The 27,560-nt window shown below is 42.5% G+C and overlaps 1 protein-coding gene across 6 annotated transcripts in view; it reads left to right on the top strand.

The window, feature by feature from the left end:
- KMT2C (lysine methyltransferase 2C) overlaps positions 1 to 27,560 on the top strand; it is a 247,842-nt gene that overhangs the window by 176,104 nt on the left and 44,178 nt on the right. For 4 of the 6 annotated variants that reach the window (XM_060248021.1, XM_060248022.1, XM_060248023.1 and 1 more), the window contains exons 24-36: positions 3,637 to 3,756; positions 11,046 to 11,176; positions 11,822 to 12,008; positions 13,713 to 13,817; positions 14,160 to 14,207; positions 17,934 to 18,071; positions 18,238 to 18,270; positions 18,649 to 18,774; positions 20,613 to 20,751; positions 21,085 to 21,299; positions 21,968 to 22,041; positions 22,820 to 23,002; positions 24,802 to 26,751. In XM_060248021.1, coding sequence (XP_060104004.1) covers positions 3,637 to 3,756; positions 11,046 to 11,176; positions 11,822 to 12,008; positions 13,713 to 13,817; positions 14,160 to 14,207; positions 17,934 to 18,071; positions 18,238 to 18,270; positions 18,649 to 18,774; positions 20,613 to 20,751; positions 21,085 to 21,299; positions 21,968 to 22,041; positions 22,820 to 23,002; positions 24,802 to 26,751 — 3,449 coding nt within the window. The remainder of the gene's footprint in view (positions 1 to 3,636; positions 3,757 to 11,045; positions 11,177 to 11,821; positions 12,009 to 13,712; positions 13,818 to 14,159; positions 14,208 to 17,933; positions 18,072 to 18,237; positions 18,271 to 18,648; positions 18,775 to 20,612; positions 20,752 to 21,084; positions 21,300 to 21,967; positions 22,042 to 22,819; positions 23,003 to 24,801; positions 26,752 to 27,560) is intronic. The other 2 variants (XM_060248024.1, XM_060248025.1) reach the window with 2 other exon arrangements.

Below are 27,560 nucleotides of genomic sequence, written 5' to 3'. Positions count from 1 at the left end.
ACTTTTTAAAAAATTTCAAATTAAGAAGGCTGAGTAATATATTGCTGAGAAATGCTGTGTTCATTCTTGTATGTTGCCGTTTCCTCTGATCAGGTTATGACTGAATTTATAGTCCAATTATGAAGATGTGCATTCCAGAGTTTCCAAACAGCGGGACTCCTGCCCTCGTTATGCTGCTAAAGACTAGATTATGGCCCGCCTTTCTAATTTGTTGCAGATGGATTTTATGACTACTGAGGAGTGTGTTAAGGAAGTGCGTCTCCCAGGAGCAATCTCTTGATGATATTTCAGCACACTGTTCACGTTTATTAAAGCAAATACCTTTACCATAGCATGACCTTTTTTTGCTGCTACCAACCTGTCTATAAATTTACATCAAGGACTAATATTTTAGGCAGCAAACTTCCCTAGTAAATCCAGGTAGCCTCCATCCAGAAGGGATGTTTGTGGGTTCTCACATCTCGGGACCAACAGCACAGCTGGAGGTCAAAAGACTGAGCATTTTCCATTTTGCTGTATACTCTGTCTACAGAAGGAATGGCTGGATAGAAACATGCTGGCCTTCTCTCTAGACTGCCGAACACCAAATGGGAAGAACTATGTCATACTTTTGGGGAGAAAGGCAGTTAAGGGTACCCGGTCTGTATAAATCCAAGGAGCTAAGTTAGGAATTAAAGAGCATTCTTTTTGGCCCTAAATTGTGGAGGGTTTTTTTTCCCTGCTCCTGCTCACGCTGGAAATTTTCCCAAATCAGTGTCACTTTTATTACCATTTTGGCTGGGTCTTGGTTACTTTATGTGAGAATCTAGTTCTAATGTTAGTTTATTTTATTTGCTTAAAAATGGGCAGGGGGGCATTCTGGAAGTGGGCCATTTCCTCAGCACACTGGAAGCACCTATTGCAGTCTGTTCCTTACTAGGACAGTTGTGGGCAGCCTTCCATCCTTTTGAGGTCGGTAAAATGAGTACCCAGTTTGCTGGGGGTAAAGTGTAGATGACTGGGAAAGGCAATGGCAAACCACCCCGTAAAAAAGTCTGTTGTGGAAACGTTGTGAAAGCAATGTCACCCCAGAGTCAGAAATGACTGGTGCTTGCACAGGGGACTACCTTTACCTTTACTTTAAATAGTCATGAGGGAGAGTGCTGCTGCCATCCTGTGGTTTTTTTTTTTCGGGGGGGGGGCATATAGTGCCCATATTACCTTCTGCAGACCTGGCTGGAGATCCAGTGCCCCAGCCTGCTGACATATAACAAAATAGAGTTAGGACAGTTTCCTGTGATGGAGTCGCCTCGCCTTCTCTTTCCTAATCCCCCACCTGCCCAGTGACCAGATCCAGAGTGAACCTGAATTTGTTGTTGTTCAGTCGCACAGTCGAGTCCGACTCTTTGCAACCCCATGGACCAAGTCACGCCAGGCCCTCCTGTCTTCCACCATCCTCCGAAGTCTGCTCAAATGCGTGTTTGTTACATCAGTAACACTGTCCAGCCATCTCATCTTTTGCCTTCTGCCTTTCCTAGCATCAGGATCTTCTCCAGGGAGTGCTCCCTTCTCATTTGGTGGCCAGAGTTTTTGAGCTTAGGCTTCAGCATCTGACTTTCCAGGGAACAGTCTGGGTTGATTTCCCTTAGGACTGACTGATTTGATCTTCTTGCAGTCCAAGGGACTCTCAAGAGTCTTCTCCAGCACCACATCTCAAAAGCATCTATTCTTCTGCACTCGGCCTTCCTTATGGTCCAGCTCTCACAGCCATACATTACTACTGGGTATACCATCGCTTTGACTATACGGACTTTTGTTGGCAGGGTGATGTCTCTACTTTTTATTATACTGCCCAGGTTCACCATAGCTGTCCTCCCAAGGAGCAAAAGTCTTTTAATTTCATGGCTACAGTCACCATCTGCAGTGATCTTGGATCCCAGAAATGTGAAGTCTGTCACTACTTCCATGTCTTCCCCTTCTATTTGCCAAGGTGTGATGGGGCCAGATGCCATGATCTTAGTTTTTTTGATGTTGAGTTTCAAGCCTACTTTTGTGCTCTCCTCTTCCACCCTCAACAAGAGGTTCTTTAGGCCCTCCTCACTTTCTGCCATTAGAGTAGTGTCATCTGCATATCTGAGGCTGTTGATGTTTTTCCCGGCATTCTGAATTCCAGGTTCTGCCTCATCCATGCCAGCATTCCGCATGATGTACTCTGCATGTAAATTAAATAAGCAGGGTGACAATATACATCCTTGTCAAACTCCTTTTCCTATTCTAAACCAATCAGTTGTTCCATATCCCATTCTGACAGTTGCTTCTTATACAGGTTTCTCAGGAGACATGGTAGGTGGTCTGGTTATCCCATCTCTTTAAGGACTTGCCACAGTTTGTTGTGATCCACACAATCAAAGACTTTAGCATAGTCAGTGAAGCAGAAATAGACGTTTTTCCGATACTCCTGTGTTTTCTGCATAATCCATCGAATGTTGGCAATTTGATCTCTAGTTCCTCTACCTCTCCGAAACCCAGCTTGAACTTCTGGTAGTTCCCGAACGACATACTGCTGAAGCCTAGCTTGTAAGATCTTTAACATGACCTTGCTGGCATGTGAAATGAGTGCAATGGTGCGATAGTTTGAACATTCCTTGGCATTACCCTTCTTTGGGATTGGAATATAAACTGATCTTTTCCAATCCTGTGGCCACTGTTGTGTTTTCCAAATTTGTTGACATAATGTGTGCATCACTTTAACAGCATCAACCTTTAGGACTTTGAATAGCTCAACTGGGATACCATCATCTCCGCTCGCTTTGTTGTTGTTAGTAATGCTTTCTAAAACCCATTTGACTTCAAACTCCAGGATGTCTGGCTCAAGGTCATCGATTTCACTGTCATGGTTGTCTGGGACATTGAGATCCTTCTTGTATAATTCTTCTGTGTATTCTTGCCACCTCTTCCTGATCTCTTCTGCTTCTGTTAGGTCCCTACTGTTTTTGTCCTTTATCATGGCCATCTTTGCACAAAACGTTCCCTTGATTTCTCCAGTTTTCTTGAAGAGAAATTTTCCTGAATACTGCTCCTTTAAATGAAACTCTCCTGGAATATTTTCAAAGGTTAGTTAGCAAAGTTATTAATGCAGTTCTTGACTCCCCAATATGAACTTCTTTAGGCCCCATCCCATGGGGATAGCTGAAACCTTCCCTCGTGTATCTCCACCACAGAACCCCCTTTCCAGTCTCTTATGAACATATTTGGGAAGTCACCCTTAAGGACCTTTAGAATATGCTTAAATTGGGCGCTCCTATGGCTATCCTGTATTCTTCCTCAGCACTTTAAATAGATGGTAATGAATTAATCAACCCTCTGAGAGAACTTTTACACCTTATTGGCAGACTCTGGCTTTGTGTGAGGCTAATTAGCTATCCAGCCTAATCATCCCAGTACCATGAGAACATGCCACAAGGTCAATCACAGCTCCTGGATCCACAGGACTTGCACAGTGTGCATGCCCCATGTAGCCACTTCCTGTTACAGAGTAGAAGCTGGTGCATACTAAGTGTATAGTGATTTCTGCTGTAATACTGGAAACAGACCTTAATTTTGTATGCATGTGTTTTTCTTATTTGAAATATCTTTAAATTGTGTATTGTTTTATAGGCATTGGTGGATTTATGGTGCGCCAGAGAAGTCGTACAGGGCAAGGGAAAACAAAGCGATCTCTCTCCAGGAAAGATTCCTCTGGCTCCGTATCTGAGCAGATGCCCAACAGAGAGGAAAGTGGGTACTCATTTAAGCATTTTGTGTGCTTAATATAATGCAACAGTCCATTTCACATTATCACAATGTGTATGCCAACTTAGAAGTATTATATAATTAAGGCTCTTTACACTGTAACTTTACTGAATACTTTGCTGTTTTGTAATATCTGTATTTTCAGTGTTGCCCATGGTTCCTAAAGAATCAAAATAATTTATAAGCGTCATTAATAGCTGTTGCACTTGCATGGTCATATAACTGGGTTTTGAATATTCCTAAAGATTCCTTGCTCCCCCAGTTTTTTAAACTTATATTAGATTTTGAAGCGTGTATTATGTTGTTCTTCTGGCTTCTTACCCTGACTCAGTTGTTTGAATAAGGTCATACCATTTGATATCTCTGTGCCTTTTGTACATTATTTGCGTTGGTTTATTTTTTCACTCAGGGACTAACCAGTGACATATTTGTACAGTGTTCTGCAAAGCAGGTGTCAAGTCAGAATGATGTGTGCTTCTGGAAAAGACTCCTGGCATGCTAACAAAACCATAGGCAACCTTGCACTGGTCTAGAATTGTTAATCAGCTTGGGCCTTCTCATCACTAGTAGCTAGTGGTTTCTACTTTCTGATTGTCCCCAGTTTTGTAGCATTTGGTCTAGTCATTAAGTGCGCGGACTCTTATCTGGGAGAACCGGGTTTGATTCCCCACTCCTCCACTTGCACCTGCTGGAATGGCCTTGGGTCAGCCATAGCTCTGGCAGAGGTTGTCCTTGAAAGGGCAGCTGCTGGGAGAGTCCTCTCAGCCCCACCTTCCTCACAGGGTGTCTGATGTGGGGGAGGAAGATAAAGGAGATTGTGAGCCACTCTGAGATTCAGGGTAGAGGGCGGAATATAAATCCAATATCTTCTTCTTCTTCCCCTTCACGAGCAATGAGGAGCATCTGCTTTTTGTCTTGTCTGCATCAGATCTCTGAAGCTAAGCAGGGTCAGCCCTAATAGTATTTGGATGAGAGACCATCAAGGAAGACCAGGGCCATGATGCAGAGGCAGTCGTTCTTGTCTAAACGATAGACATGGTCCATTTGCCCTGTCCATGTATTTGCAGTTTTGATGACTGCAATTTGTTTTAGGTGGTCGATTGGGATGATTCATGGGCCCAGGGAACCCTCTGAAGCACCATGAATGAACTCATTTAAATGCCTCCTTCTCTCACTGGCATTGGTGTGACCTGGAAGTGGGCTCGGAGCTCACAAATCACAAAGTGGTTCATAAACCAGGAAAGTCCATGGAAGTTTGTGGTTTGTGAAATTCACAAACCTCCACGGACCCCAATTTTTCCCATTTGTACCTATCTTTACTCCCTAGTATTAGGTGTATCTGCAGTTACGTTTGTAGGCATTTAAAAGCCCCATGGTGCAGAGTGTTAAAGCTGCAGTACTGCAGTCCTAAGCTCTGCTCACGACTTGAGTTCGATCCCCAGGGGACGCTGGGTTTCCAGGTAGCCGGCTTGAGGTCGACTCAGCCTTCCATCCTTCCGAGGTCAGTCAAATGAGCCCCCAGCTTGCTGGGGGGAAAGTTTAGATGACTGGGGAAGGCAATGGCAAATCACGCCGTAAAAAGTCTGCCGTGAAAACGTTATAAAAGCAACGTCACCCCAGAGTCTGAAATGACTGGTGCTTGCAGAGGGGACCTTTCCTTTCCTTGTAGGCATTTAAATGTATGCATTCTAAGAATATGCCAAATAGTACAATGTTATATGTTATTGTTTAAAGCAGTAAAATAAAGTACAAAAATGAAGTATTGCATATATTTTGTCTTGTACACTATTTACACTTTCATATAGGGCTTCCTAATTTCAGGAAATTTGAAATTGCTAACTATGACTCATGGTGCCTATTTATACTCAAGATGACCTCCCAGAAGGTGGCACTACAGGTGATTCATATTTAATGGGAGTAACCTGCAATCTTCCCCTAACACAAGCTCCTAAGAATGCCAGATTTGACAGTGTTACAAAACAGGGATTTGCCTTTGCCAGAATTGGGCTCTGCTCAATAACAGTTTTAAGTGCTGTTATAAATATGAATACCATTAGGACTGGTTTTTATAGACCCGTGTAGGTACGTTAATCTTATGAAATCTGATAATAATGCAGTGTCCTATTAATATAGCATATGCACAGGAGTGGACAGTTTAACACTACAGAGTGGATATCACATTTGGATTTATGTAATCTACCTCTTTGTAGGTCTAATTCTGTGTGTAAAAATATGAGCCTCCCTTTATTAGAAATCTGCCTGTGCGGTTTCTTTCTTTTTTTTTAATTGCCAGGTGATAATGTGTGGGTCCCATTCCCTGCAAGTCATTGCCTTAACACCTGAGGAGGTGCTAAATACAGTCTGGTGTCACTTCAGTAATCAAACAGCACTTTCACACTTTGTGCTTGAGAAGAGCATATAACAACCCAGCTAATCAAAATGTGATCATATAAAGAGAGTTAATGAGGCCCTAAAACATTTAAATGATATGTCCGTACAAGAGGTTTTATTCATTTAACAGTAGCATCTGTCTGTTACTGATGAGACCATACGACTTTGTTACTGACGTGTGCCATATACAGATGTGCCATAGAGGGCATTCTTTCCCCGACAGTCATCTTTGAGTGATGATGGATAATGTGATGGACAGAATAAATGCTGTGTGATGAACAGGGCTTTTTTTGAGCAGGAGTGCAGTTCTGGCTGGCTTGGTGTCAGAGTGTGTGGCCCAATATGCAAATGAGTTCCTACTGGGCTCCCCCCCCCTTTTTAAACCAGTTATCGCTGCTGGACTTTTTCTACAAGAAAAGCCCTGTGCGAAACAATGATGATGTCAGGGACAGTGTTCCCTTTAAGCTGAGTTAGGGTGAGTTAGCTCACAATTTTTTAGCTTCCAGTTCACACATTTTTGTCTTCGCTCGGGACAAATGGCCCCAAAGCAACCTAATTTATGCAGTCGCTCGCAACATCAATGTCAGTCGCTCATGAAGCAGAATTTTTGCTCATGAGACTCCACAGCTTAGAGGGAGTATTAGTTGGGGATGTGGCCTAATATGCAAATGAGTTCATGCTGGGCTTTTTCTACAAAAACAGCCCTGGTGATAGATGTAGAATTTTAAAAGTAGATTCCTGCAACTTGCTTGGAATTTATTTGGCCGTGCCCAACTCTGAAAATAATGACTGGCTGATATTATTTACCAGTTTATTTACCTGAGTTGTTTATTAGCTTGCCTTTCTCACTGAGTCTCAAGGTGGATCACACAGTGAAAGTCAAAACCAATCAAGAGGATGAAACATCAGATAAACAATGCAACAAGATTTGAATTGCAGAAATATGAAACAGATCTGAAAACAAAGAATAAGCACTAACATGACATTAAACATTGCAGAAATTACACAGCAGGATCCTCTTCCAAACAACTGGGCAGCAACAATGACTTGAGCATCATTGAAATGAGAACTGTTAAAGCTCATTTGTACCTGTTTGAATTATGGACCTGTGTAACCAGTGATCATTTATTTATTCTATTTTTATGCTGTTCTCCCCTCAGACAGGCTCAGGGTGGGTGACAAGTCATTTGTACAGTTTCCTTTTCCTGTGTTCTGGACTGAACTTTTACTAAATCTCTGTTTCCAATTAGCAATGTGGTTGAAATAATGAAGATTTGAGTTACTAGTTATTGCTAATAGGATCCCCCCCCCCCGCATCAAGTCACAGCTGACTTATGGTGACCCATAGGGTTTTCGAGGCAAGAGACATTTAGAGGTGGTTTGCCATTGGCTGTTACTACATAACATCTCTGGTATTCATTGGTGGTCTCCCACCCAAGTACTAGCCAGGGCCACAAGATCAGGCTAGCTTGGGTTATCCATATCAGGGCTAATAATGGGATACAATTTATAATAAGTCACAAATAACAGGTCATCTTCAGCTGGTCAGGCAATTGGTGTAGTGGTTAAGAGTGCGGACTCTTATCTGAGAGAACCAGGTTTGATTTCCCATTCCTCCACTAGCACCTGCTGGAAGGGCCTTGGGTTAGCCATAGCTATCACAGGAGTTGTCCTTGAAAGGACAGCTGCTGTGAGAGCCCTCTCAGCCCCACCCACCTCACAGGATGTCTGTTGTGGGGGGAGAAGATACAGGCGATTATAAGCCACTCTGAGTCGCTGATTCAGAGAGAAGGGCGGGGTATAAATCTGCAGTCTTCTTCTCTACTACTGCGAGTTGGCCATGTCGATCCATGTAGCAGTCACCTCCAGGCTAGACTACTGTAGCTCACTTTGCACAGGGCTGCCCTTGAATTTGATCTGGAAACTTCAGCTGGTACAAAATGCAGCTTCACATCTCCTAACTGGGACACCTCTGCTGTCACATACACAGCAAGTACTTTGCCAGCCACATTGGCTTCCAGTCAAGTACCAGATCAAGTTCAGGGTTATGGTACTTACCTTTAAGACCCTACGCAGTCAGGAACCAACATATCAACATTCTCCCAATATGTCCCCCTGGTGAGCCTTATGCTTATTAAAACATCTTCTGATAGTCCCCAATCCAAAAGACATCCACATCGTGTGGACCAGAGCTTTTTCAGCTCTGACTCCAGCCTAGTGGAATATGCTCCCAACTGAGATCACAGTCCTGTGGGACTTATTACAATTCGCAGCATCTGTAAAGCAAAGCTATTTTGCCAGGCTTTTGGTTGAGGTGGTGGGTGTCTCATTCCATCAGCCTTCCCTGCTGTAACCCGCCTATACAGCACACTATGCCAACTTACTCCACAGTGTACTAATTTGTGTCAAAGATGATGGCCTGAGCCCACTTCCCTAGTGTTTTGGCCCTTCTTAGGAATATACACAATGAACGCGGGACTTTGACATATAGTATGGATTGCCATCTTGCAGTTAATTAGCTTGGGTTTTTTTAGGTTAAAATGAAATTATGGAATTGTTTATTTGTTTTTAACTTGTTACTGTAACCTGCCCTGGGCCCTCCCGCAGGAGAGGGCAGGATAGAAAGCCCATGAAATTGTTTTTAAAAGATGGAATACAGTTGTGGAATAATATTAATTTGTATAATGGAACTAGGCTCTATACCAGAGTATGAGAGGGGACAGCAGAACTTGTTCTGTTTCTTGAATTTCTGAAGCATTGGACTTTGTGATCCGCTGGAGAAATTACATACACAAGCCATACGACCTACTCAGCCAGGCTGCTCAGCCATTAGTCAGAGAGCTGCCTCACCTAAAGAACTCTAACCATGTTTCCTATGGGATGTTCCTTTTTCAGAAATGAGTGACATTTGGAACAGTCAGATTAATAGGATATAATAGGATATATTTATTTATTTTATTTATTTATTTATTCGAGATTTATATCCCGCCCTTCCCACGAATGGCTCAGGGCGGCTTCCAACAATTAATCAAACATAAAATTTAAACAATTTCAAGTATAAAACAATTAAGTATTTAAACAGTTAAAACCTTAAAAACAAAATATTTCAATTTCCTGTAAACAGATGGCTGGCCAGTTACATCGAGTTGTCGTCCTAGCTAAGTATAAGCTAGCCGGAAGAGGGTCGTCTTACAGGCCCTGCGGAACTGCGCCAAGTCCCGCAGGGCCCTCACCTCTTCCGGCAGCTGATTCCACCATACGGGGGCCATAACGGAGAAAGCCCTTTCTCTGGTGGCTTTCAAATGGGCTTCTTTTGGCCCGGGGATAGTGAGGAGATTTTGTGTTCCTGACCTCAGTGCTCTCTGGGGAACATGTGGGGAGAGACGGTCCTTCAGGTAGGCAGGTCCCAGGCCATATAGGGCTTTAAAGGTAATAACCAGCACCTTGTACCGGACTCGGTATATCACTGGAAGCCAGTGCAGAGTCCGAAGACCCGGCCGGATGTGTCCCCACTTTGGGAGACCCAATAGCAGCCGGGCCGCGGCATTCTGCACCAGCTGCAGTTTCCGGGTTCGAGACAAGGGCAGCCCCATGTAGAGGGCATTGCAGTAGTCCAACCTCGAGGTGACCGTAGCGTGGATCACTGTTGCTAGGTCGTCGCGCTCCAGAAAGGGGGCCAGCTGCCTTGCCCGCCTAAGATGAAAAAATGCGGACTTGGCAGCAGCTGCTATCTGAGCCTCCATCTTTAAGGAAGGCTCCAATAGCACCCCCAAGCTCTTGACCCTGTCCGCCGCCATCAGCGGCGCACCATCAAAAGCCGGCAAGGGGATCCCCCTCCCCGGGCCGCGGCGACCCAAGCAAAGGACCTCTGTCTTCGTAGGATTTAGCTTCAGCCCGCTCAGTCTGAGCCACTCAGCCATGGCCCGTAATGCCTGGTCAAGATTTTCCGGGGCGCAGACAGGCTGGCCGCCCATCAGTAGATAGAGCTAGGTGTCATCAGCATACTGGTGACACCCCAGCCCATACCTTCGGGCAATCTGGGCAAGAGGCCGCATGTAGATGTTAAATAACATATAAATTCTTAGGGAGAAAGAAAATAACTTTCTGTGTGTGTGTGTGTGTATCTCACTGTTTTTTTAATTAACATTTGCATCTGGCCAGCTCCACAGACAAGGTGGCCATTTCATCCTCTTTCCAAGAGCTGAAGGGGCTGCTAGAGTGTAGAGGAATAGAGGAAACTGCCTACTACTATATTTTTCAGATTTGTATTCCACCCTCCCCACAAGCTGGCTATGGAAGCATCATTGGATACAAGCCGATGCTATGTGTGTTCATAGTAACAAAATGTTAGGTCATTGTACATTGTAAAGTTTTCAGATATTTTGGGATTAAACATAGATATAGATTCAAGAAGTTTCAGATGCATTCATGGGCATGGCCAGTTCTCTCCCCCCCCCCCCTTTAAATGGCAGGCCCCTCATGCCATTTATAAATTGCTTTGAAAGTTCCTGGGAGTTTCAAAAGAACTTTACCATGTGAAATGAGGATGGAGGTCCTCTTCTCAAGAACCCAAAGCTTTCTTCAGTGCACAAGTCTTTCCATACAGATCATAATCTATAACTAATCACACAAAACAGTTTTGTATTATTTAATTTCATTGACATCTAAAAATGCTTGCAATTTTCACTGTATTGGTCTGTTTTGCAATTTCGTTTAATCTCAAATTTAGAATTTTGCTACTTAAACAAGGGAAATTAGAAGAATAAAAGCAGGAAGTTCAACAATAATGCCTATTCACAGCAGGCCAGGATTAGTGCACCTTAAATATAGGCCGGAGTTGTAAATAAGGTCTTAATTTAACGGTGCGTGTTCATTTTTTCTAGGCTGGAGTGAACAGCTGCCAGATACACCAGTGGATGAATCTGCTCCTGCTTCTGAAAATACAGAGAAAATTAAAAAACGTTACAGGAAAAAGAAGAACAAACTTGAAGAAACCTTTCCAGTGTACTTGCAGGTACAGTCATTGCTATGCAAAGTGTGCTGCTTAAAATTAACATTTGCATAGAATGAATAAACTGTTAATAGGTGTAAGACATAAACATTTGCTTTCTAATGTGTAATTAATTATCACTCTGAGTTGGTTTTGCATAAAAGGAAATCATTTAAACAACTGTATGCTGTTAAATAGTAAAATGAAAACCATCTATTTTGTTCTAATTTGCTAATTCTTTTGCTGTACAGGAAAATACAATAACATTTAATTCAAAACACCCTGTGTACATTAATGTATTTTATAGGTATCCTCAAGAGTTCATTGTGTTGATTGATTCTTGTAAAACACACCCCTTTTCATTCCTCTTTAGATATAAAATAGGCAATAATAACTTTTTCCATTTGTCACTTAAAGTAAATCCAAAATAGAACAATTTAACTTCAGTTTTGCATGTAAAAAGTTACATCACTTTGTGAATGTTGAATTTTTCACCTAGCAAACTGTAAAACAGAATAAATTCAATCTGATTAAAATTAATATTATGCACTAACAAATTAATGTTGGCCTTCCATATTAATTCAGTTTCTCCTGTACAGGGAATTGTGTGGATCGCTAGGAAAGGAATGTTTTTAAAAACTTAAAAATTTTGCTTACTTTTAATTGCAGGAAGCATTCTTTGGAAAAGACCTTCTAGACACCAGTAGGCAAATTAAACCAAGTTTAGATAATTTATCAGAAGAAAGCCTTAACATTTCATGCAAAGTTAATTTGAATACAAGCTTCTTAAATCCGTCTTCAGACCTGCTGCTCAGTTCAGCTTCTACTCCAGCTCCATCCAAACTTGGAACGCAAGGTATTTAGAAAATTAAACTTGGATTTAGTTAACAATTCTGAAGGCCTTGAAGTGGAAGGGTTGTGGAGTCTGTGTGCAGCTTGGAAACTTGGATACTTCCTGGAAAGGGTTTGAAAGGAAGACCTTTTTTGTGGGACTGTTGAGAAGCAGAGTTACAGAAGGGATGGGGGAAAACAAATATGTATTTGACGGCCTTTCAGCACCAGGAAAAATAGCTTTTTACCAACTGCAGGTATTTTAACTCTTTGTTGTTGCTGGCCCCATGTTGTGGCCACATTTTACTCTTTGAAGTAAGAATGGTAGAAAATATTTATTGTTTTGGTAGTGTTTTAAATGCCTATATTGTTATTTTATTGTGTTTCTTCCATTGGTTTCATTATTTTAATGTTTACTTCTGTTAAACCATTTTGGTTTAACCATCTCAGGAACTTGATTTACAGAGTGATATAAATAAATGCATCTTTTATATCTGAAATGATATAATAGGCTTGCAGGTAGGGCCCTAATAAAGTGTTTTCTTGCTTCTCCCCTGCCTCACACTTGGATTCTGGCTATGAGAAAGAGACTGGAGTGCAGAAATCCCCCCAAAAAAACACTCAAGCTGAAGTTGGCAAACATGGAAGTAAATTCTGGAAACCTGTGCCATTTAAAATAATTTTCCGCCATTTTTCTGTCTTTAAAATGCAATTCAAAAATACATAGCCAGAATATAGCCTGAACAGCAGCAAATTGTAGAAATTTCCTCTAAGAAAGCAATGGTTTAAACCCCTTCTGAAAACTGTTTTTATGAACAGTTTCCAGGAAACAGTCCCACATGGTGGGTGTCATTATTTTAAATTTACCTGCTTCTGACCACCTCATGTGCCATAGCAAAGGCACTGTAAGGTTACCAGCCTCCAGGTGGGGCCTGAGATCTCGCACTTTTACAACTGATCCCCAGCTGGCAGAGATCAGCTCCCCTGGAGAAAATGGCTACTTTGGAAGATGGATTCTATGGCATTGTACTATGCCAAGGACCCTCCCCCAAACTCTACCCTCTCCTGGATCCAGCCCCGAAGTCTCCAGGTATTTTCTAAGTTAGACCTGGCCAACCCTAAGGCACAGTAAAGAATGCCTGCTACCAGGGCATTTTTGGTAGGGGGGGGGAGAAATCCAGCAGGAACTTATTTGCGTATTAGGCCATGCCCCCTGACTGACACCAAGCCAGCCAGAACTGTGTTCCTGCACTTTTCTGCTCAAGAAAAAGCCCTGCCTGCTACCCTGATTTGAATTGGTACATGGCCTCTTAAAAAGAGGTGATCTTTCAGGTATAGGGATCCGAAACACTGAAGGGCTTTAAAGGTTAAAGACAGATCCTCAGATTAAACCCAGAAAATGCAAACCAGTGTGCAGAATTGAATATTATTGTTCCTTTTAACATTAGCTAGGAGTCATGCCATGACAGTTATGGTAGCGCAATTGTCTAACAGTATGAGAAAGCCTTCGCCAACATATGAGAAAGGCTCTGCCTCTGAGCCATGATGGGCCCATGCAGTGGCATTGTAGGTAAATTTTGGAAGAGAGGAGACAATAAGCTCCTTTGTTTGGAGAAGAATACAGCAGATGAGCACCAGTATTTTAAGTTAGATCAGGTAGATATATCACTGAAGAAATGCAAGAAATCATGGTTATGATGAGGTAGAGTGAAGTATCTGTTTTCTGTAGGTACCTCTGACGATCCTTTAGCAGCCCTTTCAGATGTGTTGAACACTGATGAGGATATTCTTGGAATACTTTCTGATGATTTGGTGAAATCTGAGGAACATTCAGGTATATGTTTCTAGAGTTGGTTTTGGCATACAAACTCATCCAGTGTCTTGTTTATAATTTTATGCAACTAGCTATGTACACACGCCTTACCTGTGCTTCAACTAGCAAAGGGCTTCTCTCTTGCTTTGATCAATAAATTTTCTGTTTGTTTTACTTTGCGCTTTGCTTTGCTGTTGGTATGGAGATAATGTTTAAAAAAACCTTTTGGTGTCTGTCACACCCATGTACTATTGCAGCATGCAGCTGTGTATACTTTTAATTTAAGTTCTTTCTTGGTTTTTTCAACCTTTTTTTTCCTTTTCTTATTATAATCATCCATTTTATCTGGTTTGGATCCTGTAGGTCTTGATTTATGCACTTTCCAGGTTGAGAACTCATCTTCCCCGTTTGGTAAGAAAATAAACCATGGATGATCCATCTTTAGAAGTAGTAATCTTTCAGAGTGGTTTCAGCTGATTTTTGTTTTGTTTTGGTGTGCTTGTGTATGTCATGTTTTTTTTCACAACTCACTAAAATACTTTGATTTCTCACTATCTCTGTGGGCAAAGTCTTGCGCAGTGCTAATAGCTTGCTTCAGCAGTGCACCTGGTAGAGTTTGAATGTGTTGTTGAAATCATTTTGAGTAACTACTTGTTTTGAGTGTGTGTGTGTGTGAGAGAGAGAGAGCGAGCATGCATTTTGCGGTACAAAATAATGTTTTTTTTCTTCTTTCTGCCCTATTACAAAGCATAACATGTCTCTAATCTTGGTGGCAGACTGCCTTTTTATTTTGTTGTAATACCAAAAGCATGGATATAAGATTTAACTTATGTTTTTAGTTTGACCTTAAGTGGTCATCGGCACATTAACCAGTTGCTGCAAACCTGAGACACTTGCAGTTTGAGCCATTTATTTAAATAAAAACAAGGTTTATTTATAATGACTCCCAAGTTTGTATTTTTATTTTGTCGAGTAAAAGTATTGAGTCAGTTACAGATCTCCGTTAAATAACACTTAATACAAAACCTTTGATTTATCTTGGCCACCTTATCAATACCGTCTTCACTGAGGCGAGATCTATAACAAGACCTTTTAACAATTTGTATCATTCAGGCAAGAGTGGGGCATATAAAAACATGTTAGGAATCTAGTATTTCAGGCTCCTATAATGCATGCTGACTAAAACCCAGTTGAGCTCAGGCAACTTGAGAAAATGAAATCCTGCCAGTAATTGGCTAGCCAATCTAATATAAGGAAATGTTTTCTTGCCTTACTGCTGTCAAGTGCTAGCAGGAATAGGTATAGCCAGGCCTCGGATTCAGCAGGAGCTCACGGGAGTGCAGCTCCTGTACCTTGTTGGGGGTTCCCCCTCTTCACCTACCTACCCTCCCCATTGAAGAGTAGGTGCAGCTGCATAACAATCCCTGGATGAGCTCCACCACCTGTTTTTCTACAAAATGACCCCTGGGTATAGCACAATTATGAGTCATCTGTAAAAGGGAGGAGCTGAGTACACAGTCAAAGGCAAGGAAGGTGAAGAATTAGATCAAAGGTGATTCAGGAAAGGCAGTTCTCGAGAGAAGTTGAGCGCAAGTAAACAAGAGTAAGGCCTGCATCCAGGAATGAGCAGTGTGTTTTGCTGAGAATCGGGCAGCCTCAAACCTCCTGGAAGTGTTGGCCAGCAGTCACCTAAATATGGCTTGTTACACAAAAGGGCTATTGAAGAATTTTTAGGGAGAACCACCAAGTGGAGTGCAGACTTCTGCTAAGTAGTGAGTGATTGGCATGTTCCCAGAGCCAAAGAGGGAAGCGCAGAGAAAGGCATTTGCGGCAACGTACACTTAATACCCAAGGGTGGTTCCTCAGACAGTGCCTTGATATTCCTAACCAAAACTTGGATCGAGAGATGCAGAAGGCATTTCTGCTCATGTCCCCACAGGTTCCTGATATTTGCTATTTGCTCCCCCACCCCCACCCTGCTGCCCTTTAGCTGTGGCCTTGTCATAACCTACACACTTCTTTGGGTATTCAAACTTTCAAGATAGCTTTCCTGCCTCTTTCATCAGAGCTACCTCCGCCACTGCTGGGAAGCTGCTTATGCCAGTGGTTCCAGTAGAAAAGAAGTCAATCACTGCTCAGTAGTTCCTATTTGCTGACTAGTTATTTTTCCCCAGAGAGCCCTGTGGCGCATAGGGTTAAAGCTGCAGTACTGCAGTCCTAAGCTCTGCTCACGACCTGAGTTCGATCCCTGATGGAAGCTGGGTTTTCAGTAAGCCGGCTCAAAGTTGACTCAGCCTTCCATCCTTCCGAGGTCGGTAAAATGAGTACCCAGCTTGTTGGGGGGAAAGTGTAGATGACTGGAGAAGGCAATGGCAAAGCACCCCGTAAAAAGTCTGCCGTGAAAACGTTGTGAAAGGAACATCACCCGAGAGTTGGAAATGACTGGTGCTTGCGCAGGGGACCTTTCCTTTCCCATTTCCCCCCAAAGAAAATATTGGAAATTACTTTCTTCATTTATAACGTACTTTTCTCCTCAGTGGGGACCCAAAGCAGCTTATATCATTCTAAACGTTAGGAAGAACTTCCTGACCATTAGAGGGGTTCCTCAGTGGAACAGGCTTCCTCAGGAGGTGGTGGGCTCTCCTCCCTTGCAGGTTTTTAAACAGAGGCTAGTTGGCCATCTGACATCAATGCTGATTCTGTGAATTAGACAGATGATGAGAAAGAGAGCAGGACAGGTGGAATCACTGCTTAGTTCTCGTGGCCCCTTCTTACACACCCAGGGAAATGCTGTTTGACACTTGGAAGTCAGTCAGAAATTTTTCTCCAGGCCAGATTGGCAAGAGATGCTGGAGGTTTTTGCCATCTTCTGGGCATGGAGCAGAGGCCAGTGGGGATGTGTGTGAGGAGGTATTTGTGAATTTCCTGCATTCCTCATAGATGACCCTGGAGGTACCTTTCCACTCTATGATTCTCCTCTCCTCTGTTTTATCCTCACAACACTAAGATACATTAGGACTGTGTGATGGGGCCATGGCTCAGTGGAAGAGCATCTGCTTGGCATGCAGAAGGTCCCAGGTTCAATCCCTGGCATCTCCAGCTGAAATGATGAGGTGTTAGGTGAACCTGCTACTCTGCCTGAGACCCCAGAGAACCACTTCTAGTCTACAAAGACTATACTGAACTTGATGGATCAGTGGTCTGATTCAGTATTAAGGCAGCTTCGTATATTCAGTGAGCTTCCATGGAAAAGTGGGAATTCAAACCTTGGTCTTCTGGAACCAAATCTGACACTCTAGCCACTGTGTCACACTGGCTCTCTACCAGGGATGGAATTCTAGCAGGAGCTTCTTTGCATATTAGATCACACACCCCTGATGTAGCCAATCAGAAAGAGCCTTGTAAGCTCTTGGAGGATTGGCTACATCAGAGGTGTGTGGCCTAATATGCAAAAAAGCTTCTGCTAGATTTCCACCTCTGCTCTCTACTAGCATCAGGCAACACAACAGGTCCAAGAAAACAGCCAAAAATACAAGTTTGCTAACTTTTTCTCCATATGCAAGTTGGTGTCTTTCATTATGCCATGTTGACCTCCCCTTGTGGAAAAGGGAAATAAAAGGAAGTCTTCTCCATCAGTGAGGACCCTGTGGTTGTATGTAAGCTCCATTCTGTTCTGAGAAGTCTGTTCTATTGACATGGCAACTGTAGGAAAAGGAGCCAAATGTAAAATGTAATGCCCCATCCCCAGCAGCTATTGTTTCAAAAATGCTTACGCTATAACTTTAAAATATCCAAATCGCTATGTTATATAGGCTCCGTATTAGCTTTTTTTGGAGTTGTCAAGAGGAGAGGTTTCTCATGAAAGGTTGTTTTAAGTGTGGTTTGGATTACATCAGGTGAGAGGGAGACCCTTAATTTCTTAAACTGACCAAAATTAGTGTAACTGTAGCGGGATGAAAGTGCTCCAAATTATTTTTCTCTCTGTTTGTTAAAGTAGAATTTGTTAAACCAGAATCCCAAGTTATTGATGTCCTTCAAATAAAATGAAAAAGAGGAAATTCTGGCAGACTGCATTTCTAAACCAGTTTGGATGTATTGCCTAGATTGACTGACAGTACTTTTCCTTCCTCCCTCCAGCTGGACTAGACATTGGGCCCATCTCCGATGATCCCTCCTCTTTGCCTCCACAATGTGTTGGTCAGGCCGCAAGGCCTTTGAGTGAAGAACAACTAGATGGAATCCTCAGCCCTGAACTGGACAAGATGGTCACAGATGGTAAATCACTGCTTTAGTTTAAAATAACTACTATTTTAGGAGATGGCCATCTGCATGCATTTTAGATGGGCTTGTTCTGGCAACTCTTGAAATGAAATTGTTTCCATCTGTTATATGTACAATGAACTTTGGTAGCTAATGTTTATGTTGCTTTTACTCTATCCAGGTGCAATTCTTGGTAAACTGTACAAGATCCCAGGTACGTTTTCTTACTTTGCAGTACCCCTTTGTTTATTTTTATATATCCATGCTGGCTTTCTGTTGAGCAGATAGTCAAAGAGACTTCCATTAAGCAAGAAAAACATAACAGAAATTAAAACACTATTGCGAGATGAATTTTTAAAAATGTATTACCGTAACACAGATTAAAAACATAAGCGGGGTCGGGGGTTGGAATTCAGCTACGCAGAGCAAGTAAAAACAAGATGGACTTTTCTGGCACCTATAAGATGGCAGATTGAGAAGGAAGTCTGCAAATGGGCCCTGCCACAGAAATGGCCCTTTAACTGGTACCTTGGCTCTCATGAACTTTGCAATATCCAGTCATATCCACATACTCACAAGGAGTGTTTTGCAGAGCTGGAAGGAAAGGACGTTGAAGAATTGTTCACTGCTGTACTGAGTCCCGCAGCCAGCCAATCAGCTCCTTTGCCACAGGCCCCACCTCCACCTCCACCACAGCTACTACATTTGCACAATCAAGGTTTGTTCTTAATTTTTCTTCTTTGACTTTCCTTCAAAAACAGGAGGGCAGTTGACAGATTGTCCCCATCTTGTAAAAAAGCAGAAGTAAATCATGCTTTTCAGTTAGAAAAATAAAACTTTCCATCCCAGTGTGTCTCTTCTGTGATGTTGCCCAGATGCATGCTACGTTGTCTTTTGGGGAAAGGGGCAGGCTAGAATGTCTTTACTTGCTCAACAGATGTAGAGAGATTGGCATGATTACAGTGAGTTGTCTAGAAAGTGAGTGAATAATGCGCCTTGATGGCAGGATGGACTTGGGGCCCTCTTGCTTTTGTTTGTTAAGCTGCTCTGATGTCACAGAGATAATGGAGAGCCTAGCATTACGCGGCAAATATACAGGTGTCTGGGGAGACCTCTGAACTTGAATTCTAACAAAGGGTTAACAGACTATAAAACTATTCCCATCAAGCATTGTGGGGTCTCAGATAACATTTTGCTGAGCAAATTGGTTGAAGTTTTAGGACCTTTTAATGAACATGGAAGGTGGTATTTACACATTTTAAATCAAATGCTTAGTCACCATATAATGGCTTTCCCCCTTAGCTGATTTTGGGTGGTGTCAGGTTTAGAAGCAGTAGCCACGTACACTATACATGCTTTCTCATAATAAATTATTAAATTAGAAGAAGGACTTCGAGAAATAATATCATCATTGCTAAGGAGGTTGTTCCAGAATAATATATCTCCCTCGTACAATTTTAATTTTTAAAACTCAGCTTGAAGAGTATTCAATGGTACCTTTTGAGTCTGATGTCTCTCAAGTGGCCTATTGAGGTCAGGAAGAAATTTTTTTCCCCCTTTAGATTTTGGGTTTTCCCCATCCCATTGAGGTTTCAGAGATGGCCACAACTAGAGACAGGATATCAGATGGGGAGAACAAGAGGTAAAGTGCTAAGAAAACTTTCTCTTGAGGGAAGCTCAACAGATAAGTTTTGCTTTCATGCTTTAGGTCTGATTTCACCACATTTGAAGGTGGGCAAGAACTTTTGCCATGGCTGAACTGTTTGAAACATTGTGGGGTTTTGTATCTTTCACTGTCGTATTCCGCATTGCTTGCTTGTGCCATCTGGATGTGTTCTGTTCAGCCTTTTCCTGGATTATATGTTCCTATCTGTCTGGTGTGGAGGATCTTGATTTAGTGTAGGGAACTGGACTCCGTGGCTTGGTGCTTGCTTCCAGCAGTACAGTTCTGTAATAGCAGCCTGAGGCCTCAGAAATTATAGGCCCCTGCTGTACTCATCAGCTCATCCAGCATCTTGGCAGCCTTCAATTATGAGTTATGGGAAAGGGAGATCTGAGAAATAGCCTATAAAGGGACAGTCTCTTTAACAGTCTGCAGAAGTGCAGGTAGTTTTACCATGGTATCTCTTCATTGTTTTTAGAAGACACAGGTTCATTTTTCACAGAATTGCATTCCATTATTTAATCAGAATAGCTCTTGTATGTTTCTTTCAGGAACTACGTAGCTTACCTTATTGAATGCAAAACAGCATAATATGAGAGGCAAAATTATTTTGGGTTAAGAAGACCCCAGAATTGCATACTCCTTACATGCACTTTAAAACAGAATTAAAATGATATACGATTATTACTCTGTAGTGTCCAAATAAGGTCACTGCAAATGGTTTTAGTCTAATACTGCCGAATATAAAACCAAACTTTCTATAAAATATGTAAAATGCTTTGAATGCTCCAGAGTACTATACGAATTCTTGTAATTATCATCAATTAAAATTACTTTATAGAGTATGGATAAAATCAGAAACTGGCACTCAGCTTTTTACCTTTCCTTTAAAGGAGAGAATGTGTTTTCAAGAGTTCCGCTTATGAATGGCTTGATCGGACCAGCCCCCCATCTCTCTCATCCCCCCTTGGTTCCTGGAGGTGGATTAGGCACTTTTCCTACCATAGCACAACCATCATATACAGATACTAGGTGAGTAAAACCAAGAAATATACTTAAACATAATTACATTAATTATATGAAAAAGACGACCACAGATTTATACCCCACCCTTCTCTCTGAATCAGAGTCTCAGAGCGGCCTTTATCTCCTTCCCCCACAACAGACACCTTGTGAGGTGGGTGGGGCTGAGAGAACTCTCCCAGGAGCTGCCCTTTCAAGGACAACCTCTGTGAAAGCTATGGCTAACCCAAGGCCATGCCAGCAGCTGCAGCATGTTGTTACTGAGATCTCTGTTTTTTTTTCCATTACTCAGCCTTTGGAGCAATTTAAATACAAATAAATAAATCTGCTTCCCTTTCCTAGGGATAAGAACACAACATTTAATGCAGTGATGAATGATACTACCAGTTCTTGGGTCCCATCTGCTGCCCCACTGGAAGGTGAGAGTGATACCATGTCTAATGCACAGAGGAGCACACTGAAATGGGAGAAAGAGGAAGCACTTGGTGAAATGGCAACAGTGGCACCTGTTTTGTACACAAATATAAATTTTCCAAACCTCAAAGAAGAGTTTCCAGGTATGTTGCAAATTGTAGAGTTGAGCATAACTGTACAAGGAGCCAGTATGGTGTAATGGTCAGAGTGTTGTTGGAGGATAAAATGGAGGACAGAAGAACATTGTGAGCCATTTTGAGTCCTCACTGGAGAGGATGTAGGGTTGCCAGACCCTCCAGTGGAGGCAGATGGCTGGAGGGGGGGGGGGACTTACCAGTAGAAAGAAGAAGGCCTGGACCACACTTCTGGTGTTACACAGGAAGTGACATCATCACACCAGTGACTTCAGGCAACGCTTTGGTATTTGGGCAGAAGCTCTATGGCAGAAGTCAGTTTTACAATAGAGTTTTTATTTAGATACCAGAGCATTGCCCGGAAGTTATTGTCATGATGACATCACTTCCTGTGCAATGCCAGCAACATGGCCTAGGTCTTCTACTTTCTACTGCTAAGTCCACCCCCACCCCATCCCCCACCAGTTGCCAGGAGGAGCCTGGCTACCCGAGGAGGGTGAGATATAAATGAAGTAAATAATAAAATCTGTCAGGGCACTCTCTTTACTCTATAGAATTCAATTTTTGTTTTAACTCTGAACAATTTCATAAAGAGAAGAGACTGTTTAGCTGCACTTTAACGAGATGCCTAATCACTGCAAAATAACACATTCCCTTTTCTCCCTGCCATCTCTTAGACTGGGCAACTAGAGTGAAGCAGATTGCTAAACTGTGGAGAAAAGCAAGCTCGCAGGAAAGAGCTCCATATGTGGTAAAGAACACTTGCAACTTCTTTTTTTAAATAGAGAAAAGCTGTTTTGTATGTGGCTTCCATTTAGTTGCCTTCGATTAAGTTTTAAAGCTGCTGAAAACACAACATTGGTTCTTCATGGTGTATTTTTAAAACACGGATTCTGACTAATTCTTGGCGGTCTTTTCTTGTCTGGTTTCCTAAAGTTGCTACCTCAAGCCATTCAAGCTTGATAGAGACCCAGGTACATATACTCCCTTGTGACTTCTGTTTTGCATCTCCAGAAGCTTAGCTTTCAATAACCTCTAGAAAGCATTGAAGATGATGTGGTTCTCTGGAGATTTAAGATTATCCACCAGAAATAAGTGCTTGTAGCTGCTTCTAAATAATTAAAAGCCCCATTATTGCTTATACTCACTGATTGAAACCGTGTCCATATTCTTAGACATACTTTTGTTCTTTCCAATTCTTACCCTGCTCAGCTTGATTTGGAATTTTGCCCAAATTGTCTTCAGCTGCTGTATGAGCATGTTCTGTTCTCTCTTTGTACAAACATCACAGAAATTCTAGCGTATATTTCACTGCTTTTTGCTAATAATGTTTCTGTCCTCCATGTGAATTATATTAAATGCATCCACCCTATACTGCATCTTTATGGAGATTAGTAATTTCAGGTGCCAGCAACTGACCTAGCTTCATTTCATATGTGCAATTAAATCCCATAAATTATTAGATATTTTTTGCATTTGTCTACCAAAAACTAGACAAATAGCATGTATATCTCTCTGTTACTTTACAGCAAAAAGCCAGAGATAATAGAGCAGCTCTGCGAATCAACAAAGTGCAGATGTCAAATGATTCCATGAAAAGGCAGCAGCAACAGGATAGCATCGATCCAAGTGCTCGTATTGACTCTGAACTCTTTAAGGACCCATTAAAGCAGAGGGAATCGGAGCATGAGCAAGAATGGAAGTTTAGACAGGTGTGTTCCAGTTGGTATTCTTGCCGCTCCTTCTCTCTTTCCGCCTGTCTGTCTCTCTCTCTCACTTGTCTACTAGAGCTGCAGAAAAAGCTGCTCTTTCATTGGTTTCCAGGAAAGGCAATAGCAGATGATAATATGTGCTGTATATGCCGTGAGTGTAACGAGTTCAGGCAACATAAGGATGTAATAGACAACATGTCTATCTGATTTCAGATTCGTGGTTACAAATGTTAGCTCTTTTTCCAAATTAATTTAAATTCCAGTATTTTTATTTCAAGAAAGTTGGAGTTCTCAACAAGAGTTCAGCGATAAGGTGGACACTTTGTCTATTGACCTCTCCTACTCCATTTTTGTGCCATTTATGTGGCGCTGTCTGTTCATTGTTCTCTGCCACCTGCCCAAGACCTGATTCTGTCTATGCGTATACGTACTGAAATTTCTCTGGGGACACTTAATAGCTGTCCCCGGTTGTCATCTTATGTATTAACACTACACAGATTTTAAAATATTATACAGATTGTGTTTTCATTGTTTTAATTTACTGTGTATGTTTACTATTGTAGCTTGCCCTGAGACTGTATATATTTACTATTGTAACTCGCAGGGAAAGGCAGGCTAGAAATTCAATTATATAAATATCACAAATACTCAAAGGCAGACCAGTCTTTCTCCTCTCAGTGAAGCAGCCACTTCAGCCAAAGGCATTTAAAGAACATAAGAGAAGCCATGTTGGATCAGGCCAATGGCCCATCCAGTCCAACACTCTCACACAGTGGCCAATATATATACACACACATACACACACACACACACATATATATATATACACACTGTGGCTAATAGCCACTGATGGACCTCTGCTCCATATTTGTAATGGTTATCGATACTAGTAGCCATTACAGGCACATGGATACTATTATACTGGTAGAGCCTCATCAAGTGGCTACTGAGTGAACTATCTCTGTGACTTTTGTACTAATGAATTTCAAATTTCATCATGATATTCAAGTTTGTAAAAAAATATTTTTGTGGGTTGTTTGTTCTGTAAACTCATATACCTATCTACCATGGGCAGAGTCTTGCAGGTAGTCTGAAACACAAAACAGGAACTTGTAATATCGGAAGCTTCTTATGCAGGCAATAATTGCACCCTGGATGAATTTCCAGTAGTTGTTTTTAGAGGCTGTCATTCCTGTTTACATTTTAAATATATCCTCTGATCTTCAGAAGATATACTTTGTCTAGCTGTATGCCTAAATAATATAAATTTTTTGCTGAGCAGTGTCAATTTTTTTTAAGCATCTCTAAATTTTTTTTTGAGTTTAATTCCTTGATTTTGTTTTAATTTCCCCTAAGCTGTAATGTGGAAAGAGCCCCGTGGCACAGAGTGTTAAAGCTGCAGTACTGCAGTCCTAAGCTCTGCTCACGACCTGAGTTCGATCCCAGCGAAAGCTGGTTCAGGTAACCGGCTCGAGGTTGACTCAGCCTTCCATCCTTCCGAGGTCGGTAAAATGAGTACCCTGCTTGCTGGGGGGAAACAACCCCGTAAAAAGTCTGCCGTGAAAACGTTGTGAAAGCAACGTCACCCCAGAGTCGGAAACGACTGGTGCTTGCACAGGGGACCCTTTCCTTTCCTTTCCTTTCCTTTCCTTTCCTTTCCTTTCCTTTCCTTTCCTTTCCTTTCCTTTCCTTTCCTTTCCTTTCCTTTCCTTTCCTTTCCTTTCCTTTCCTTTCCTTTCCTTTCCTTTCCTTTCCTTTCCAGTTGTAATGCAACCTTTTCGTTTTCTTTTCTAAAACAGCAAATGCGTCAGAAAAGTAAGCAGCAAGCTAAAATCGAAGCCACCCAGAAGCTTGAGCAAGTAAAAAATGAGCAGCAGCAACTACAGCAACAACTTGGGTCTCAACAGCTTTTGAACCAGTCAGGTTCAGACACACCCAGCAGTGGGATGCAGAGTCCCTTGACCCCTCAGACCAGCAACGGAAGTATGTCTCCTGCACAACAGACATTCCACAAAGACTTATTTACAAAACAGTTGCCTGGTACCCCGACTTCCACCCCTTCTGATGTATTCCTAAAGCCACAACCTCCTCCTCCACCTGCGACACCAAATAGAATGCCTGTTCAAGATGCACATTCTCAGGCTCCCTTCCCCCCTAACTCCACTAACACTAGGCCGCCTTCTCCAGTTGACCCATATGCAAAAATGGTGGGAACGCCCAGGCCACCACCTGTTAACCAAAATCAAAACTTTGTCAGAAGAAATTCTGTTACATCAACAGATGTCCGTCCACCCCCATCGCCCATATCCCGGCCAGCTCAGGTATCCGAATCAACGGGAAGCCGGCCATCACCAGTCAGAGATTCATGCTCTTTGTCTCCAGTCAGCAGCGACCCTTATGCAAAACCTCCAGATACACCCAGGCCTGTAGTGGCAACAGAACCATTCTCCAAACCTTTGGGGCTACCGAGATCACCTCTAATTGCAGAACAACCAGGGAAACCTTCTCTAACAGCAACAAACAATGATCCATTCATGAAGCCACCTCCCAGAACAGATGCATTTCAAAGGCCTCGAATGTCTCCTGCTGATTCGTATGTACGGGCACCACTGGCTCCAGCATCTGTTGCTGAGGGAAGCCCTGGTACATTTAAGACTCCAATGCGCCCTCCTCAATCCCCACAAGATCCTTATGCCTCAATGCCCTCCACCCCAAGACGCATGAGCGTCGATCCCTACGAACGGCCTGTGTTGACACCGAGGCCCGCGGATAGCTTTTCACATAACCCTTCTAATGACTTATACAGTCAACCCCCTCTGACTCCCCACACAGCAATAAAAGACACCTTCGCCCATCCTCAGAGAGTAGTGCGAAACCAGAGTGATTCTTTTTCTCAGTCTGGAACTATTTTAAGGGGAAGTGCTCAGGACCCTTATGCCCAGCCTCCAGGTACTCCTCGACCAGTATCAGATCCTTATGCCCAGCCTCCAGGTACGCCACTCCCAGTCTCGAACCCTTACGCCCAGCCTCTGGGTACACCACGCCCAGTCTCGGATCCTTACGCGCAACCTCCGGGTACCCCACGCCCAGTCTCGGACCCTTATGCTCAGCCTCCAGGTACTCCTCGGCCCTCTACTGTTGATCCATATATGCATCAGCCATCTACCCCAAGACCTGCACAGGCAGCAGACTTATTTGCTCAGGTTTCAGCTAATCAAAGACATTCTGACCCCTATGTCCAGCCTCCCGGGACACCGAGACCAGTTAGTAATGACCCCTATTCTCAGCCACCAGCAGCTCCAAGGCCTGGAATATCAGAAACTTACAGTAGACCAGCTGCCATGCCAAACCGAGATCCTTATCTACAGGTGTCACAGAATAGGACTTTACCTGGGACTTTTGTAAGGCCACCTGATCCGTGTACTCAGCCTCCAAGGACGTCGGGATCTGCTGTGACGGATTCTTTCAGCCACGCTTCAGCAACGCCGTCGTGTGACCCTTACGATCAGCCTCCTCTGACTCCAAGACCTCAGCCAGAAACCTTTGGAAGTGCTCAGCTTCCCCATGATGTTGTAGATCAGCCAAGATCTGGAGCTGAGGGGAGCTTCAGTGCATCTGCAAACTCTTCCATGAGCTCACAGGGGCAACAGTTTCCCCAGACCTCTCAAGTTCCTGGCCCAGTACCAACAACAGGAGCAACAAATACACCGAGCACAATGTCCCAGGTAGATGCAGAGAAGTTAAGACAGGTGTGTTGGATGATTTGTTACTGAAAACTATGAGATGCAGTAGATGAAAGGATCTGTCAGTTGCTTTTAGAAATGTCGTAGTCCTGCTCTCAGTAAATAATGTATGTTCTATTGTATGTGAAACATACTGCTGTATTTTCCTCTATAGTAGTAGATGTGCTATCCGATTACTAGTTATCAGTCAGTTAGTCAGTCAAAAATGTATTGTGTATAGCCATTGGCCGTTACAAAACAGAACACAAACAACAAACTTCCCAATTAACACCTTAAAAGTTCCCCAGAAAGGCCAACCTCAAGAAGTTACAGCATTTGATATTACTCTTGCTCTTATCTTAGCTGTAAGGGCAAACTAAGAGACTCTATAGGACACATGAGCATCATTGTCAGATAACAGAAATATAATATTTTCAGTTTCTGAACATGCTTTTAAGGAGGTTAGTACTCTAGACAGAAAATTACTTCTGGGGGTGTTGTAGGGTGGACAAGATAGAATGTAATGGGGGAGGTCCTCTATCATAGACGAACCACAGATGCAAAAACAATGTTCTGTTGGGATGTGAGAATATCGACCAGTTAACAGACTTGTTTGCATAGCATGAAAGCGGAGAGTTGTGAAGGATGTTCTGATGTTAAACCTGGAGATATTAACCAAGTATGGGGATCTACTAGTCATCTTCTTTATTTAGATGCTGGTGTTCTGCTTGACCCCAGGCCTTCAAGGCAGCTTACAGTAAGAAAAGACAGAAAGTTTTTTTTAAGGCATTGTTACTGTTATGAAAGCACAGGGCAGGGAAATAATGTAAAACGTC

The sequence above is a fragment of the Heteronotia binoei genome, chromosome 10, assembly GCF_032191835.1.
Source record: "Heteronotia binoei isolate CCM8104 ecotype False Entrance Well chromosome 10, APGP_CSIRO_Hbin_v1, whole genome shotgun sequence".
Taxonomy (NCBI): Eukaryota; Metazoa; Chordata; class Lepidosauria; order Squamata; family Gekkonidae; genus Heteronotia; species Heteronotia binoei.
Note: the sequence above shows the minus strand (reverse complement) of the source record. Positions and strands in the feature narration are given on the sequence as shown.